This window comes from Nicotiana sylvestris, chromosome 3 (genome assembly GCF_000393655.2).
Source record: "Nicotiana sylvestris chromosome 3, ASM39365v2, whole genome shotgun sequence".
NCBI classification, from domain to species: Eukaryota; Viridiplantae; Streptophyta; class Magnoliopsida; order Solanales; family Solanaceae; genus Nicotiana; species Nicotiana sylvestris.
The window spans coordinates 118770811-118790785 of NC_091059.1; the positions used below are offsets into that span (position 1 = coordinate 118770811).

A 19975-nucleotide genomic window follows, 5' to 3' on the forward strand; every position below is an offset into this window, starting at 1 on the left:
CTTAACATTTCTTTTTTGACAGATTGTGAATGTTACACGACCTACCAATATGATTATCAAAACTTTTCTTTTTGTGCCAACTCTTAAACCCTATACTTGAAAATACACCACCTTTACCTTGATGAATATTATTATCTTTAAATAGATAACAATACAAATAATAGGTTACATCTTTACTTACACTGTACTCTAACCAATCATGACATTCATCATCAAACTAGTTAGGATTAAATCAATGTATTGATCCAGAAAAGATTATTTTAGGAATGTTATGAACTCAAAGTTGGGAAGGACCTTGTCGAAGGTATTCTCTTCTAATAATATCACGATGATTTGGACGATAGTCCAAGATTTGAGTTCTTTCCCCCAGGTCAAACTTCAGAGAATTCAAATCAAATTAATCAGAAGATGGTACTTCTAAATGGTTGATCTCTTCCTGATAGGTTGAGTACGAGAAGCCAAATTTGATTTTGATGCTATGGTATGCCTCTTCACAGAATTTTGAGACTGAATTATAAAGTTGGAATGTAGTTAGAAAAATTATTATATGAATGTTGTATCGAACTAAGCTTAAAGAAGGGTTAGCTTCAACATAAACTAATAAAAGTACAAATTCAGAAAAAGATTCAACTAGAAGTAAATATTATTCAAAGACTCAATTTTCTTTAGTTTAGTATCATCTAAATTTTCTTTAGTCTAATGTCACCTCAATTTTCTTTAGTTTAGACCAATTATCTTTAGTCTCCTTACAAATAGTAACTTCAACCTTTTCAATACAATTATAAAGGTATTGAGCCTATGGCTTATGATGAAGAAGCTAGGAGATTATAAGTTCCTCATGTTTACCATAATTTACCACACTCGAGAGCTAACTTTAAACCATTAAACAAATCACAAAAGTTATAATGGTTTTCTTCAAATAACTTTGTTTCATCGTTCCCTAATAATATTATTGGCTTGCTTAACTTAAGTGCTCAACCTAATGTTCATTAATACACCAAAGACTTCAAGAACTCAAGAAAACAGAGGCATCATCTTCAAGTTCATCAATCAATGATCCCAAGACTGAGATACACAACTTCATTAACCAACACTATTTGGTGCAATAACAGGGAACCTGATGGTGTCAAAACCTTAAGAGTCATTCTCAATAACATCGCGGATGCAATAAGAACAACAAATATCTATAAAGAAGCTTTTAGCCTCCATGATCGATTCAAAAGTATCTCAATTCTTAAAAAAAAGTCAGCAATTATTTTCCATAAGTTTATCAAAGCAAATGCACTAGAAAACTCAATACAGTCATACCCCTCTATAACATCATGCCTATATAACAACAATTCACTATAAAAGCCTAGCTTTTTGGAACAAATTTTCATGTTATGTTATAATATATGTTCTATATAACAACACTTCTCTATAACATCCAAAAATATTCGGAACAAACGAGGTTGTTATTGAGAGGTTTGACTATAATTTACAGTACTAGAGTCTACATAATCAAAAATCAATAAATAACAAACAAGAGGCATTAACCTAAATTAAGAATCAACATTCGTTAATAAAATACTAATAAAATTCAGGAAAAAATTAGAACATACCTGGGAAGCCATGACGGAAGAGACGCCAGTGACCGACGAGGAAACTGATTCGTTAGTTTTTTAGCTAATTGTTCTTATGTTTTGATAGGGTTTAATGTCCCATTTGTTGGAATAAATTGGATAATTGTGCTTTGAATGGTGTATTTTCAGGTTTTGAAGTTGTGTGAAAATTTTGGAATCGGTGAATATAAAAAATGGTCAAGAAGTCATCATTTTAGAGCTAAAACTGGAGAAAGTTGAAACAAAAAGACTTTTAGGCAGACCGTTGGACACGGTTGCTCCAACCGTTGGACATGGTTCAACAGAAGCCTGAAGAGTTGAAGAAATGAAGCTTCTAGAATTCGTTACGGTTCAGTTGCATCTCATGGTTGACCTTACGGTTGGCCCAATAGAGCAATTTTGTCCACTTTTGGGACTTAGTATATATAGCTATTTTAAGTCATTCTAGGGCATCTTGTTGGCAAGGAGACTTGTGTAGCAGCTGTTAGGGATTTTTTCTTGAGAAATTTGGGTGACTTCACCATTGTTCTACACAATCTTTCTTTCCTCTTTAGCTATTATTTTTAAATTTTCATCTCTTTTTGTATTTTCCTTTCTTAATATGTCTAGCTAAGTTTATTAAGCTAGGATTGTGAACCCTAAGTGTGGTTATGTTTTTAGGTTATTAATGTTAATTTGATTAAGCTTTGTGTTCTCTAATTACTCCATACTTTATTGATTGATTTTGTGGTTGCAAACACTAAATACATGCCTATTTTGCTTGTTCTAACTTGGAAGGTGGAACTTAGCTTAGGTATAAGATAATTAGCAAGGAATTAAGTGGGTTAATCACTTGATTAATAAAATCTAACTAGGAATAATGTGATTTCTCTTGGACTAATCAATTGTTTATCATTGAGCCTTAGTTGACTTGGAAGAGTAACTTAGGGTAAAAACCTCTTAAGTGTTAGAAGAATAAGTTGGTGGAATAAAAATTGAGGCCATAACACATGCTTAATTAACTAGAATTGAATATTTATATACCCAAAAACATAGCCTACACGAAGGGGAAACAATCCTAGCGCCTTTATCTTATTTGTTATAACTACATCTTTCTTCGCACTCTAAGTATTTGATAAAATTCCTAGACTAGTTTTCATAGGAAGTTTAGAAGTAATTTTTGAAGTAATTGAACAACCACTCTTTCTTTGAATATTACTTTAAGAATCATTGAGTTTGCACACATTTGGACACTCTAACATACACCTACTCCTTCTGGGATTCGACCTCAACCTTTGTTGGATTTATTATTGCTAACGACCGTATTACTTTTATATAGAGAGTAGGATTGGATGTCACCAGCAACAGAGAGAAGAATAGCAGCGAGTCAGACAGATGAGATCAGTGTTGTGAGATAACAAAGTGAGAGAGAGGGAGTGGCAGACAGAGTGAGGCAATGAAGAGGGGGGGGGGGGATCTTTCAAATCTAAATCCCAATCAGTCTATTTTTTAATGACCTTCTACAAAATTTGAACCCTCTTGGCCTCTAAGCCAAGCTTTTGGGGTAGGGCGGTTTTGACCTTGTGCGAGGCGGGGCAGGTTTATCCTGGTGTGGGTGTGGGGCGGGTGCAAGTGCTGGCTGGGTTGAAACAATTTTGTTAAAATCTAATGTGGTTTAGGAATTTTAAAATTTTTGAATCCAAAACCTTCAAAGTTTATATTTCTAACTTACAACTTGTTTGGATGGTTGGTACGCATCGTTTCACAATGTATTGTATCGTACTGTATTGTATTATATTGTATACAACATTTAGATAGATTGTGTCGTTTGCCATCGTTTCATGATATCATGCACCATCAATATGAAGAATAAAATTATAATATTATAAAGAAAAATTATGATACAGGGTAAAATTACTATATAAAAATATAGAGTTAATGATAAAATAAAATTATTTAATAATAATAAAGGGTGAGATTGAGAGAAAAAGATAAGGTAACGACGCGATCATATCAAATCGGTCGTTACATAAAGTGGCACATTTCGTCGTTATATAACGACGGATTTAACGATACGATACAATAAAATTTAAGTAACAATCAAAACGAACATTGTGTTTAAAGTAACAATACGATACATTACCATGGTTAACAACCATCCAAACAAGCTGTTAAACAATCAGGGGTCTTGAATTTCTTTTAGCTAGCGTTTATTATGTGGAATACGCTTAAAACTGATTTATGCTACTTCGAGATCAAAATTACTACCTACTTGGAACCAAAACCAAGTAAAGAAGAAACAAAATAAATAGCACATCTAAGACCCAGAATATAGCTAACATTCATGGCTCATGATTTTTTTTTTTTTTTTTTTAATATTGATGGGTTTTGAATTTATGAAGTTACAGCGCTCTAACTTTCAGTATCCCAACTTATAATTCTTCATTTTAAGCTTTAACAATTTTGTATAGTTGACTTAAGTTGTTTTAATAAATCACTATTATTTTGGAGTTTTATTTTTGTTTGAAAAGAGAAAAGAAGTGAACAAATTCTTTTTAAAAAATTGACGTTATTTGAGAAATTAAATTGAAGATGCAAGTAGCTAATATTATATCTTCAAATTTCAAATACTATATTAAACTTGTGTGCTTTAGCAGAAGTATAAAAAATGATTTACTTTTTACGGGCGGAGCGGGGTGGGGTGAGTTTAAATTTATGCGGGTTAAGTCTCAACTCGCCCTGCACCCTGTTCTACCCCGCCCACTGCCATCCCTACGTACTAATAATTATATCTCTGCGATCCTGAACCATGTTTACCCCTGAAAGCATTATAACAAAATCGGTTTTAAAAAATATGGAAAAATGTCTATTTGGTTATTTATGTTAAAATAAAAATCAACTTGTTCGACTGTTTGCTTCTAATATTGACATGACAGTTTAATGTTAGATCCGATGATAGCGACAATTTCTTTGCCCAGGACAGATTTCACGCTAGCTCTTGTAAATTGTGGAAGAGTAAGTTGGGCGTAATTTGGGAGAGCTAACGAAAGTGGTGGGGAGACAAAGGTAGGCCAACTTAACTTGTTCATACGTCTCGTCAAACATTGAAATTTCCACGTTCTTTTGCACAGTTTAGCCAGCTTCCTTTGTCTCTCCTCGCAGTATCTAATGCTCTGTCCATTTTAATTTATGTGAACCAGTTTGACTAGGTACGAAAATTAAGAAAAAATAAAGATTTTTAAAATTTATAGTCCTAAGTAGGTCAAAAAGGAGCCAGAGTATTTGTGTAGTTATAAAAACTTCTTATTAAGGTTAGAATTGTAAGTTTAAGCTAAATTGTTTTCAAATTTATAAAGGTCATTCTATTTTGAACGGACTAAAAAGGAAATAGGTTCATATAAACTGGAACGGAGGGAGTACTTATTTCGACAAGCTTTTTTTGGTCAAAATCAAAAATATTTTTTAAAGTTAAAGTGCTTAAACAAGTTTTTAAAAAGAAAAAATGATTTTTTTTTTGGTGGAAATAAATTTTATTATTCAATCCTCCAAACCCAAAACATTTACAATTTGACATATCCGCTTCCCATCCCTTCCTACATCTCTATCCAGACCCAAAACCATTACACTTTCTAACTCTCTATTTTGATACATTTCTAGTCAGTATCTACTACCTCTCTATTCAATCATACAATTCCAGTCGATATCTATTTGTATAAGTCCTCTATCCAACTAGTCTCCTTCTGTAGTTTCATTCCCCGTATAGCTTCTAGGCATCTGTATTTACAAGTATACTGTATTTGCTCCAGCACCTTTTGAGGCCGTGGCACTTTCTTCAACCAAACTGCTTCATTCCTAGCCCTCCAAATGGAAAAAATGATATTGAGTAAAAGTAGAACCAATTTTTGAGAAAAAGAAAAAAATAACTTCTCTTGAACTATTTTGAAAAGCACTACAAATACACTTAGAAATAATTTTGAAAGATTGCCCAAATACTAATTGCTGCTTAATAATATTTTTTAAATTAATTAGTCAAACCCAAATAACTTCTCACTTAAAATATTTTTTGACCGAAGCTTGGCCAGACATGCAATAACTAACGTGCATTCTCCTCCATTATAAATTTTGCTAAAACTTTACACATATCTCCTCATCATCGTGCATCGACACCCTTTCAAAAGAATAATATCAACCATAATGCCTCTTTCGTGTTCATGTTCATCTTATCTTTCCTTCTTCTTATTCTTCGTCATCGTCTATCACTTTCCCAATCATTCTTGTATTGCTCGCAAGTCACTGCTCATGACACATTATTCACGTCTTCCAGCTAATAAAAAGGTATTATTCAGCGATCAATTTTTGAAACTATATATGTTGTAATTTTCTTTTGATGGAACATTGTTAACTTGAAGGGGAGCATTAGAGCAACAATAAAGTTATCTTTGTGTGACCTATAGCTCACGGGTTCGAACCGTGAAATCAACCATTTAGGATACTGTTTTTTCACGGACACTGCCTGAACACGGGATACTTCGTGCACGGATTACCCTTTTTATTATTAACTTGGAAAATTATACGCATGCAGGCTGCAGAAGAGCTTTATTTCGGCACTGATTCGTCCCGTGTAGAAAACGGTCCTAGAGGAATTACGAACTATCAAAAGGTCAAAAAAATAGAAGTTTTTCACAAGGAAAAGAATGACAATAAAGGCACAATTTCAGGTGTCCTTTCACATTACTCCCTTCATTTCCATCGTATTTAATGGAGTGTCTTTTTGTTTTGGCAGGTAAAACATTGAGAATTTTATGTTTTTCAAGAAAATTATAGGTAGATGTTGTTCATTGCACACATATGCTAAAGCTTAGTCGTTCTTGAATCAATGCTTCTATTATATTTCTAAATTTGAATGGTTTCTTTATCCTGGAGAATGCAGTGATAAATGAAAGTTTTATGAAGTTTTGAACGTATACTTTGTTTATTGAGGCCATAACATTTTAACAACCCCAATCAAAATTGAAATTAATTCTTTTTCTATTTTATTCTCTGTTTATTTTGATTAAACCTTGTCCACAACTGCAAGTGATACAAATATAGAATCATTTCGGCTTGCTTTCCTTTCTACTGTTCACTTAGTATGATTTGCAAGTAATTGATGGGATTAGACATGCAGGTACTGAAATGATTTCTCCATCATCTTTGCCCCACGCACGTTTGCTCAAGGCACTAAAAACTAAGGTAATAATTGCAGAAAGTTCTTTTATAAGTATATTACTCCATTTTGAGGTTGACATACTATTCGAAACAGAAAATTTTATTTTGTATCTCGTATAATTGAAACTAGTTGTATTAGACAATTTTTTTGTCTCACAGTTTTGTGGATCCAAATTTCTGTGGACCCAGAAGTGTAAGATTGGGGTCCACAAATTTGTGAGACAAAAAAGAGCCTCATACAACTAGTGTAAGTTGTACGAGACACAAAATAAAATTTCTCCTATTCTTCACTCCTAACTTCTGTACGGCAGATGGAGTCGTCTCTTTCCTCATGTTTCAACTGAGAACGACAAAGTCAGTCATCGTTTTTGTTTTTCCTTTCAAAATACCACATTGGGCACGTTGAAGTTATAGACACTGAAGTTTTCATTTCACTCTATCTTTAGGAGACAAGATTTGTGTCCTTGTTTTAATACATGGAAGGATTTTTCTCTTAGCAATTGCTCTCTTCCTTTCAATTTGTCAATTTATGTGACATAATTTGATCGAGCAAAGAGTATAAGAAAAAAAAGACTTTTGAAATTTATGATCTTAAATATATTATAATATTTTTTGTGATTATAAAGATTTTTGAAATTTATAATTTTATATATGCAATGTAGTTTATAAAAGCTTATTACTACGAGTTTTTCAAGTTTAGAAAATTATCATTGGATTAAAAGAAAATAATGCTATATAAATTAGAACAGAGGAAGCAATACTGTATTCTAAGTTTTCTTTAAACAAAAAAGGATTCCTGTGTCCTCGTGCATGGAATCCTAGACCGTACTTAGCAAAAGAATCACCTACTTCCTTTTATCTGTTGCAATGATGTGGCAAGCTCCATATATTGTTTATATATTTTAAATTTTATGAACGAATAGTATAAAAAGAATTTGCAAAATCATTCACTTAAAAGATATTCATATGTAAGTTGTTATAATTAGTCTTGATTGATAATTTACAATTTAAGATCTTTATTTCACCCCCACCCCCCAAAAAAGAAAAAGATAAACTGGAAAATATGGTAACTTATGCCCTAGAAGAGGCTAATCTACACTGATAATACAAGAAGATTTTACACCGTAGGTGTGTACAAGTACAACTTAAATCCCTTATTTATACGATCTTATACAAAGGAATCATGTAGTTCCTTTTAGTGGCCTTCTTGACTACTAAATTTTTTATCCTCTCTCTTGTTTTCCAATGCTTCCAAAAGTTTACTTCCTAATTTACTCAGTTGCTCCTGTTGAGGTTTTTTTAAAAACGAAGTAAATGTGAAATAAAAGAGGCATCTTTTGAATTATACCTCTCCATATTATTCTTTCATTATACTTATAAATACAAAGGCATTGTTTTAGATTTTATATAACAAAAATTCCAAATGTTTTTGCATATTTTGCATTATATGATTTGTTCCATTATTGAGTTCATTGAAGTTTTATTATTTAGAGCGTTACTATTACAAAATAGTTTTTCATTCTATTCTGGGAGGAATATTAATTCAAATACCTTGGCCAACCGTGAGGAGATTAAATTGCTTAAGAACACACAAAAAACTTGTGGGTCGAATATTATTTTTCGTTTCTGTTCAACTATTCGATATGATTTGAACGCAATTATACTAACAATCCGGCTTTTTTTTTTTTCTCGTTGAATATAAACGATATTTTATAACTTTCCTTGGTGCAGTAATGGATGCATCCCACCTGAAAAGAAAAAATTAAAAAGGGAAATCACTTCAAGCGTATATCATGTTGGTTTTAGATGATATATATTAAAATTTGAAAAGTATTAAGTTGACATGACTTCTTAATAAACTGTAATGCTTTTTGTAGGGTGCAAGATGGTCAGCAGCGCAGGACATAGCAGTGGCTTCCCAGACTGGAAATAAGAATTTATATCGAGATATTATAGAGATGGATTACGATCCACCACACCGTAAATCACCCATTCATAACTAAAATTAATCAAATGTCTCGGCACAGTTATATGTTTCCAAACAGAACTTTATCTTTTCAGTGATAGTCTACCTCAATAAACTCGTACCTTGAGATATTTTTCATTCAACTACTTATGTACTTGGCTCGATAGAAATCATACATAAAGAATTGCATTTTAAATTGTTCTACAGGTCCGGTTCCTCTTATTCCATGATAATGCTAACTTGATTGCGGCGGATATAATGCAGAATCGTACACATACAACATCGCAGGTAATACCATATAAGAGTGGATCCTAGTCATATTACATTTTGACAGAGGTAATCCATTGAGTTTACAACAACAGATATGCTATTAAGGTTTTGTCGTTTTACGGCAGGTGACCTAGTCAAAGTAAAAACATCAAAAATTTGTTATAAATATATTATATTATAGATGTTCATTTAGTACTCCGTTATAAATAAGCTTCTTGAAGAAGCTTATCCATATGGGACTCCACCGTAAATATGTTTATCTATTTAGTAGTGTATTGGAAATAAGCTTCCTGAAGAAGCTTATCACTTCGATACCCGGTTATTGATAAATATTATCCCCGGTAGAAGATTATCCATACCGGGTATAAAAAGCTTATCCTTTCAGTACCTAGTTATGGATAAACATTATCCCCGGTAGAAGATTATCCATACCGGGTATAATAAGCTTATCCTTTCAGTACCCAGTTATGGGTAAACATTACCCCCGGTAGAAGATTATCCATATCGGGTATAATAAGCTTATCCTTTCAATACTCCGTTATGGATAAACATTACTCTCAGTAGAAGATTATCCATATCTGGTATAGTAGCAGCTTACACATCAGCTTCCTTTCTTCTATAAATAGAAGAGATTTCAGTTCATTATGTACATCAGTTTGAATTCGAATAATATAACAGTTTCTCTCTATACTTGTCTTTACTTTACAGTCTTTATTTTATAACACGTTATCAGCACGAGACTCTGACATCTCGAGCAAATACTTTGAAAGTATTAGAGGTAAGAACTTTCTTTTCCTAAATAATGTCAAATCTTTCTAAACTTGAATTTGTAGCCCTGGATATATCGGGCAAAAGCTACATGTCTTGGGTGCTTGATGCTGAAATTCATCTTGATGCGATGGGTCTGGCAGACACCATCAAGGATAAAAATCAGGCATCAAACCAAGACCGTGCCAAAGCAATGATATTCCTACGCCATCACCTTGATGAGGGCCTGAAAATGGAATATCTCACTATTAAAGATCCAGTCATACTGTGGAATAATTTGAAAGATAGATATGACCACCTGAAGATGGTCGTTCTTCCACAGGCACGTTATGATTGGACTCATCTAAGGCTACAAGATTTTAAATCTATCAGTGAGTATAATTCTGCTATGTTCAGAATTATTTCCCAATTAAAATTATGTGGTGATAATATTACTGATCATGATATGTTGGAGAAAACTTTCACCACTTTTCATGCCTCGAATATGCTCCTGCAGCAGCAATATCGAGAGATGGGATTTAAAAAGTATTCTGAACTTATCTCACATCTTCTTATAGCAGAATAATGGGCTATTAATGAAAAATCATGAAAGTCGACCTATTGGTTCTTGTCCATTCCCTGAAGTGAATGAGACGAACTTCCACCAAGCTAAACGTGGAAGAGGTCGTGGCCCCAGTTGTGGTCATGGCCGTGGTTGGGGAAGAAACCCCAATCATGGTAATAATAATGCACCAAAGAAGCCTCCTCACCACCAGCAGTGGAAAAGGAAGGAACAAAAGCATGAAGCGGTGCAAGCGCCAAATGCAGAAAATGCATGCTATAGATGTGGAGGAAAAGGGCACTGGTCACGTACTTGTCGTACGCCAAAGCACCTGGTTGAGCTTTATCAAGCCTCCCTGAAGAAGACAGAGAAAAATGCTGAAGCAAATTTTATTTCTGAAGATAATTTAGACTTCATGCATTTGGATGTAGCTGATTACTTTGCACTCCCAGAAGGAGAAACAAGTCATGTAATCGGTAGTGAATCTGTAGAAATGTAAATATTTTAATTTTTGTTGTTTGTAATAGATAGTATGGTTATGTAATTGTTGTACATAAATAAAAGTTATGCTTTGATAATGATGTTTACTATAATATATTTTATTTATGTTATTTTGAAGAATATGGATAACCCTCAAATTATGTTTGGATCAAAGACAAATCATGAAGATATTTGTGTTATTGATAGTGGAACAACTCATGCCATATTCAACGATCAGAAATACTTTTCTTATTTGCATAAGGAAAAAGCAAATGTTTCAACAATTTCTGGTAATATAAGTTTGATTGAAGGCTCCGGAAGAGCCATAATATTTCTGTCTAAGGGAACAAAACTTATTATAGACAATGCATTGTTCTCCTCCAAGTCCCGAAGAAACTTGTTGAGTTTTATAGATATCCGCCGAAATGGGTATCATGTTGAGACAATAGATGAAATGAACAGGGAATATCTTTGTATTACAAAGAATATTTCTGGCCAGAAATGCATTGTAGAAAAGTTACCAACTTTATCTTCTGGCTTATACTATTCAAAAATTAGTACAATTGAAGCACACTCTATCGTAAACCAGAAGTTTACGGATTCAAATACTTTTGTGCTTTGGCATGGCCGTTTGGGCCATCCCGGATCAATAATGATGAGACGAATTACTGAAAATTCGAGTGGGCATCCATTAAAGAACTTGAAGATTCTTACAAATGACGAATTTTCTTGTGATGCTTGTTATCAAGGAAAAATGATCACTAGACCATCACCAATGAAGGTTGGTATTGAATCCCCTGCCTTTTTAGAGCGTATACATGGGGATATATGTGGACCTATTCACCCACCAAGTGGGTTGTTTAGATATTTTATGGTCCTAATAGATGCATCTTCAAGATGGTCTCATGTGTGCCTACTATCATCTCGCAACCTGGCGTTTGCAAAGCTATTAGCCCAAATAATTCGATTAAGGGCACAATTCCCAGATTATCCTATAAAGGCTATTCGCCTTGATAATGCTGGAGAATTCTCATCTCAAGCTTTTGATGATTATTGTCTATCCGTTGGGATAAAAGTTGAACATCCTGTAGCTTATGTTCATACTCAAAATGGCCTTGCAGAGTCATTTATTAAACGCCTGCAATTGATAGTAAGACCACTACTTATGAAAACAAAAATTGTCCACTACTGCTTAGGGCCATGCTATCTTGCATGTAGCATCACTTATCCGTCTCAGACCGACACATTATAATAAATATTCTCCGTCACAATTAGTTTTTGGTCATGAACCAAATATTGCCCATCTACGAATTTTCGGATGTGCTGTATATGTGCCAGTAGCACCACCACAACGTAGTAAGATGGGACCACAAAGAAGGATAGGAATATATGTTGGGTTTGAATCACCCTCTATTATTCGCTATCTTGAACCATTGACAGGAGATTTATTTACTGCTCGATTTGCAGATTGTCGGTTTGATGAAACAAATTTTCCACAATTAGGGGGAGAGAAAAAGGAAATCAAAAGAGAAATTGTGTGGAAAATTTCATCATTATCTCACTTTGATCCCCGTACCCCTATATGTAATCAGGAGGTCCAGAAGATCATCCATTTACAGAATATAGCAAATCAAATGCCAGACGCATTTACTGATTTGAAAAGGATAACTAAGTCACATATCCCAGCAGAGAATGTGCCTATCCGAATTGATGTCCCAGTAGGACCATCTACTAGCATGAGAGCTAGTGAACCTAAAGCACGCCTGAAGCGTGGTAGGCCTTTGGGTTCTAAGGATCGAAATCCTCGAAAAAGAAAATCGACAAATGATCAAAACGATACTATGAAGGGATCTCCTGAAGAGACCCAAAATCTGATTAGTTCTGAGATTCCTGAAGAAATCAATGAACCCGAAGCTCATGTGAGTGAGGAACTTTTAATAAGTTCGATCGGTGATGGGATTAATTTAAATCGATCTGAAATAGTGGTGGATAATATTTTTGCATATAATGTTGCACTTAATATTATGCAAGATAGTGAGGATCTTGAACCTCGATCTGTCGAAGAATGTCGACAAAGATCTGATTGGCCAAAATGGCAAGAGGCAATTCAATCGGAATTGAAGTCACTTGCTAAAAGAGAGGTCTTTGGACCAGTAGTCCAAACACCTGCTGGTATAAAACCAGTTGGTCATAAATGGGTTTTTGTGCGAAAAAGGAATGATAAAAATGAAGTTGAAAGATACAAAGCTCGCCTTGTTGCACAAGGATTCTCACAACGACCTGGAGTCGATTTTGATGAAACATATTCACCTGTTATGGATGCCATAACATTTCGATATCTCATCAGTTTAGCACTACATGAAAAGCTTGAAATACATCTAATGGATGTAGTTACAGCTTATCTGTACGGTTCACTTGATAATGAAATTTATATGAAAATCCCTGAAGGATTTAAAATGCCTGAAGCAAAATCTCAGGAAATGTATTCAATCAGATTACAAAGATCTTTGTACGGTTTAAAGCAATCTGGGCGCATGTGGTATAATCGCCTTAGTGAATATTTGCTGAAAGAAGGTTACATAAATGATGTTATTTGTCCATGTATTTTTATAAAGAAAATGGCATCAGAATTTGTTATACTTGCTGTTTATGTTGATGACATAAATCTTGTTGGAACTCCAGAAGAGCTCCAAAAGGCAATTGAATATCTTAAGAAAGAATTTGAGATGAAAGATCTTGGAAAGACAAAACTTTGTCTTGGTCTGCAAATTGAACATTTAGCAGACGGGATCTTTATCCATCAATCTGCCTATACAGAAAGGGTCTTAAAACCCTTTTACATGGACAAAGCGCACCCATTGAGTACACCAATGGTTTTTCGATCACTTGAAGCGAATAAGGATTTGTTCCGACCTCCAGAAGAGGACGAGGAACTCCTTGGTCCCAAAGTACCCTATCTCGTGCAATTGGTGCACTAATGTATCCTGTTAATGCTACAAGGCCTGACATAGCATTTTTTGTTAATTTACTAGCAAGATATAGTGCTTCTCCTACACAGAGACATTGGAACGGGATTAAGCATATATTGCGATATTTAAAGGGAACTCTTGATATGGGTTTGTTTTATGCTAACAAAAATAGTGCAGACCTTGTTGGTTATGCAGATGCAGGTTATTTATTTGATCCCCATAAAGCTCGATCTCAAACCGACTACGTATTTACATATGGAGGTACTATCATATCATGGCGCTCCACAAAGCAATCTATTGTTGCTACTTCTTCAAATCACGCTGAGATAATAGCTATTTATGAAGCAAGTAGGGAATGCGTATGGTTGAGATCAATAATTCATTTTATTCGAGAAAAATGTGGTTTGAAGTGTGAGAAAGACCCACAATTTTATACGAAGATAATGCTGGATGCATAGCCCAATTGAAGGGAGGATTTATAAAAGGAGATAGAACGAAGCACATTTCACCAAAATTATTCTACACACACGATCTTCAGAAAAGTGGTGACATTGGTGTGCAACAAATCCGTTCAAGTGATAATCCAGCAGATTTATTCACTACATCTTTGCCAACTTCAACTTTTGAGAAGATGGTATATAAGATTGGAATGTGGAGACTTAAATATTTGAAACAAGGTTTTCATCAGGGGGAGTAAAATACGCGATGCACTCTTTTTCCCTTACTAAGGTTTTTTGCCATGAGATTTTCCTTATAAGGTTTTTAACGAGGCACCTAGCAATGCGTCTTACTAAATATGTGTACTCTTTTTCCTTCACTAGGATTTTTTCCCACGTGGTTTTTCCTAGTAAGGTTTTAATGAGGCACATTATCTTTTAATGAACATCCAAGGGGGAGTGTTATAAATATATTATATTATGGATGTTCATTTAGTACTCCGTTGTAAATAAGCTTCCTGAAGAAGCTTATCCATATGGGACTCCACCGTAAATATGTTTATCTATTTAGTACTATATTGGAAATAAGCTTCCTGAAGAAGCTTATCACTTCGGTACCCGGTTATGGATAAATATTACCCCCGGTAGAAGATTATTCATACCGGGTATAATAAGCTTATCCTTTCAGTACCTAGTTATGGATAAACATTACCCCTGGTAGAAGATTATCCATACCGGGTATAATAAGCTTATCCTTTCAGTACCCAGTTATGGATAAACATTACCCCCGGTAGAAGATTATCCATATCGGGTATAATAAGCTTATCCTTTCAGTACTCCGTTATGGATAAACATTGCTCTCAGTAGAAGATTATCCATATCTGGTATAGTAGCAGCTTACACAACAGCTTCCTTTCTTCTATAAATAGAAGAGATTTCAGTTCATTATGTACATCAGTTTGAATTCGAATAATATAACAGTTTCTCTCTATACTTGTCTTTACTTTACAGTCTTTATTTTATAACACGTTATCAGCACGAGACTCTGACATCTCGAGCAAATACTTTGAAAGTATTAGAGGTAAGAACTTTCTTTTCCTAAATAATGTCAAATCTTTCTAAACTTGAATTTGTAGCCCTGGATATATCGGGCAAAAGCTACATGTCTTGGGTGCTTGATGCTGAAATTCATCTTGATGCGATGGGTCTGGCAGACACCATCAAGGATAAAAATCAGGCATCAAACCAAGACCGTGCCAAAGCAATGATATTCCTACGCCATCACCTTGATGAGGGCCTGAAAATGGAATATCTCACTATTAAAGATCCAGTCATACTGTGGAATAATTTGAAAGATAGATATGACCACCTGAAGATGGTCGTTCTTCCACAGGCACGTTATGATTGGACTCATCTAAGGCTACAAGATTTTAAATCTATCAGTGAGTATAATTCTGCTATGTTCAGAATTATTTCCCAATTAAAATTATGTGGTGATAATATTACTGATCATGATATGTTGGAGACTATAAAATCATTTCATGAAGTTTAAATGGAAAGTAAGTTATTTTTAAACTTTAAAGATTGTCAAAATAGACTAAAAATGAGAGATAGTTATATAAAAAGAAAAGAAAAGTGTTGGCTTTCCAAGTACACGCAAGTATACGTGGCCGCCAAGTAATAAAGTGACTCGAAAGTTGGATGTCGAATCCACAAAGACTTAGATTAATCGTTAACTAAGCAAACTACAATCAATTTATTGTCCAAAAAAAATCAAAAGTTTGGTTTTTCTATTACAACTATTATTACGAAATATAAACACGTAACCAAGGGAGATATAGATTCTTGGGTTGTGGTCGGTTTATCAATCCTATGGAGTTTGTAATTACATATGTTAATCCGAATTATCTATGGTTGCTAGTTGACCGGATCATTTATATAAATAACATGTTCCCACAATACTATCCGTCTATCCATAATATATCAATCCTATATTCCTATAGTATTGACTCTATTATGAACGAATATAATACGGTATTCAACTAAGCAAGACTGTTAGGTATATTCTATCCTAACCGTGAAATATTTTTCCGAGCCACGGGTTTAGAAACAAGCTCTCTCTAATTCTACTCTAATCTAAACACAACTTTCCCAAGCATAGCATAGATAGTAAATAGAAATCAACTGTTGACCAGACAATTAAGCAATTATGCACAAAATTAGAGAAGTAACCAAAGATAATAACTTGCATTAATAGTAATATAATTAATAAACTTCAATATTCATGACAACCACAACCCTAGAACACGAAGTTTAACTCCACATAGATATGGTAGCAAAACAACAAATCATCTAAAGAACCTAAAGATTACTAATTTTGAATAAAGAAAGATGGAATCTGATGAATTCCGGTCTCCACGGCGGCTCCGTGCTCTCCCTTGGTCTAAAGCATGATTGATCCCCTCAAAATAGGTTTAGAACCCCTTTTATACATGTTGGGGAAGTGTAGGGATGAAATTCCCATGTCCCAGCCGAATTAGGATAAAATCCACCCTTTGGTGTCTCGCTTGGCGCCTGACACCAATCTGGACTGCAAACTTTTTGGTCTTCTGTCATTGGCGTTTTGGTTGGTGCCTAGCACCAACATGGACAACAAACTTTTTGGTATTCTGTTATTGGCGTTTTGGTTGGTGCCTAGCGCCGACTTGGGCACCAAACTTATACTTCCTCCAAATTCTTTCCTTTTTGACGTCAATTTGCATGCAAACTCCCCAAATCACTTCAAATTGACTCCTACACATATAAATACTATTATTAAGCTTGAGTCACTATGCAAGGCAAATTACATGCAAAAACATAAAATTTTAGTCAAACATCACCACCCCACACTTAAGCTATTGCTCGTCCTCGAGCAACCAACAATTCACTCTATCTTTGAGAACTTTTCATTTACCATATTTGAGGCAAACTACACCATGACCACAGTTGATAGTAATAATTAAACTGTAGCATATGCAATCACTTACACATCCCTTTTCTTATCCCATTCTTCAAAGATATTTACAACAAAGACAACATGCTTATAACAATCCTAGCCTCTAAAATCGACTTAGTATCACAATACACTCATGGCTTGAACACCTAACATCATGGAGAAGTCTAATAACATGATCTATCCCTCGTGAACCCATGTGCCCTCACAACAAAAATAAAAGAGTAAGTTGAACCCACATATTCAAATCAAATTATCAAATATATTTTAAGAATTTATATATATCCAAGAGAATCTCTCACTCTCACAACAGAAGTCACATGCATGAAATTGGTACCACAGCTTACCCTTAATATAAATCTCTACTAATGTAGGCTTGCTCGATCTAAAATCAATTAGGACTTTTTCATAATTGTAATGTGGGCTAAGAGACGGGTAGGATATATCTAGGAATAGTGGCTAACCCTCCTAAGCACTTTAACATATCACATAATTGGCTAACCCTCCTAAGCACTTTAACATATCACATAATTAACCTTAAGCGCATATTCTTCAATTCTTACTGCAATTTCAAAACTAAAATCACCCCTAACAATATTTTCTCTTTCTTTAGGCACTGCTTAATTCATTCCCACTAGCAAGAACAAGATGCCAATTTATTCATCTATATTTTTTCTTCTCTTTTTTCAGATTTTTTTCTTTACAATATTCATTACTGGTGTATTCTTTTACAAAACAAGTGCACTTTTTTTTTTCTTTCATTGGTTCCACTCGAAAGCCACCCAAATTCTCTCCTTACTTATTTTAGCGCTCATTTCATAATTAAAGTACTTTAAGAGGTAAAAGGATCAAAACAATATCAATTAAGAATAAAAAGGGTATAAGCTTGTATTGTGGGTGCCAAATAAAAAGGTCTACAGGCTCAAAAGTAGTTAACTAAGAAAATATTTTATTTGTGATAAGTATTAAGCTAAAAAAGAACAAAATAGCCTAAAATCATTTTTTAAACCGAGCGTCACCTATAATTTCGCTTCGACTCACATACCCGGCAAGTTCTAGACACAAGTACAATGACTCACTAAGGATGGTCTCATTCCGACTCTCAAACTAATGCAAGTATTCACGGAGCCACAAGATATTAAGCATTAAGTACAAAGTGAACACAAGTCAAAACTACGATACATAGACATCACGAGACATGCAATCCAATTTATAACGGCATCATGATCAATTTCAAAATATAGGGAAGATACTACACATGCCAAAGCCTAAATATGCTACTATCAAACAAGTCAAGGCGCCTAGGACTCTTATATTTCTTCCTTCATTTTTTCCTAAGTCCTACAATAAAAACAAATACTACCCGGTTCAAATTATATCCCATGAAAAATATCGAGGCACAAAAAAAACCCATGAAGGATTATTACTACCTAAAAGAAACTAAAATGCATATTTTTGGATTTTTGTTTAGACTTAATCCCTCAAGAAAACTGTCTAGGAGATCCATCGCCGTAAAAAATCCAATTTTTTAACTTTTTGTCAATTTTTCTTTATTCAAAACAAAAATTAAGCTACTAAAATACTACACAACTACAAAAACAAACAAAAAATAAGAAGCTTAAATCAAAATAAGAAGTTAATATTTTTACTAACATACTACTAGTAATTATCTAGAGGAATTCTCCTACACTCATACTTAAAAGAGTGCAGTGTCCCCAATGCACAAATAAAGCAAAACAATAATGAGGGTGGACAAGAAACTCCCTGACAGGCCAAAAGCCGAAGCTATCATAGCTCACAAGGTACTTAGACTTCCCTCAAGCATGGTCCTTTGTGTGGGCACCCCACACTTAGTTCCAACCATCTAACTCGATTTTGCGCTCTTCCAGTGGCTTTGCTTCATATGCTTGTAATCCTACAAAATAAAATAATACTACAAAAATAAAATAAAATAAAATAAGCAGTAAAGTTGGGTTGCCTCCCAACAAGCGTCTAATTTAACGTCGCGACACGACTTGAACCACTTTTTGCCTCCACCTCGAACTTATGAATTGAGCCCCCAATTTGTCTTCAAGCTTTTTGCTGTGCTCGCGTGGTGGTGGGACAAATATAATTAGGCCAAGTAACCAATTTCGCATTTTACACTTTTTGGCTTTGATATGAGGTATGTAATTCTTTCTCTCTGGCACAATAAATTTGAGAATGTGAGCACCTTGTTCCTCGTCCGTTGGATCCTCCAAAGGCTCGATTGACTCAATTCCCATATCATCATCCAAACACAATATCGAAAAATACATGGAATGAGGATCAATATGCTCCAACTCTAGATCTGCGTTACTATTTACATCTTCATATGTACACACACTAGGGTCTTCAAATATAACATTATCTACTTCCTCACAGGACTCTACTGTGCTTTCTTCAACATAGACATCATCAATAAAAGTATGGTCGAATGATTGACTCTCCACTTTTAGCTCCTCAATTTGGCGTATCAGCTCATTTTTATTTTTACACAACTCAGAACTATTTTTTTGGGCATTAGACGCAACAACCTTTGCATTCAATTAAGCTTCCAAGTCATGAATAGCAGTGCCAAATTTTTCGATCTCTTGTCCCAGTTCAGCTCTTCCTTCTAGGAAGTCTTTTATTCCATCTGTAATTTTCTCACATTGAGCTTCATATATTTATAATTGTTCAGCTTGTTCCATTTGCCAAGTTTGGCTCAAAATCTCCCCTTCATCAAAATTTTCCTCTCACTGTA

General features: G+C 34.4%; 1 protein-coding gene across 2 annotated transcripts; it reads left to right on the forward strand.

Moving 5' to 3' along the window:
* Nucleotides 1-5711: 5711 nt before the first annotated feature.
* Nucleotides 5712-9710, forward strand: LOC104212126 (uncharacterized). Of its 2 annotated transcripts, XM_009761313.2 has the most exons (5): nt 5712-5915; nt 6163-6298; nt 6748-6812; nt 8666-8768; nt 8962-9710. In XM_009761313.2, the coding sequence occupies exons 1-5, from the start codon at nt 5775-5777 to the stop codon at nt 8982-8984; spliced, it is 468 nt and encodes a 155-aa protein (XP_009759615.1). In that variant the 5' UTR covers nt 5712-5774; the 3' UTR covers nt 8985-9710. The 2 variants fall into 2 exon arrangements, 1 of the variants encoding a protein (XP_009759615.1); XR_011406165.1 differs by lacking the exon at nt 8962-9710 and having other exon boundaries at nt 5726-5915; nt 6163-6363; nt 8666-8958.
* Nucleotides 9711-19975: the final 10265 nt, after the last annotated feature.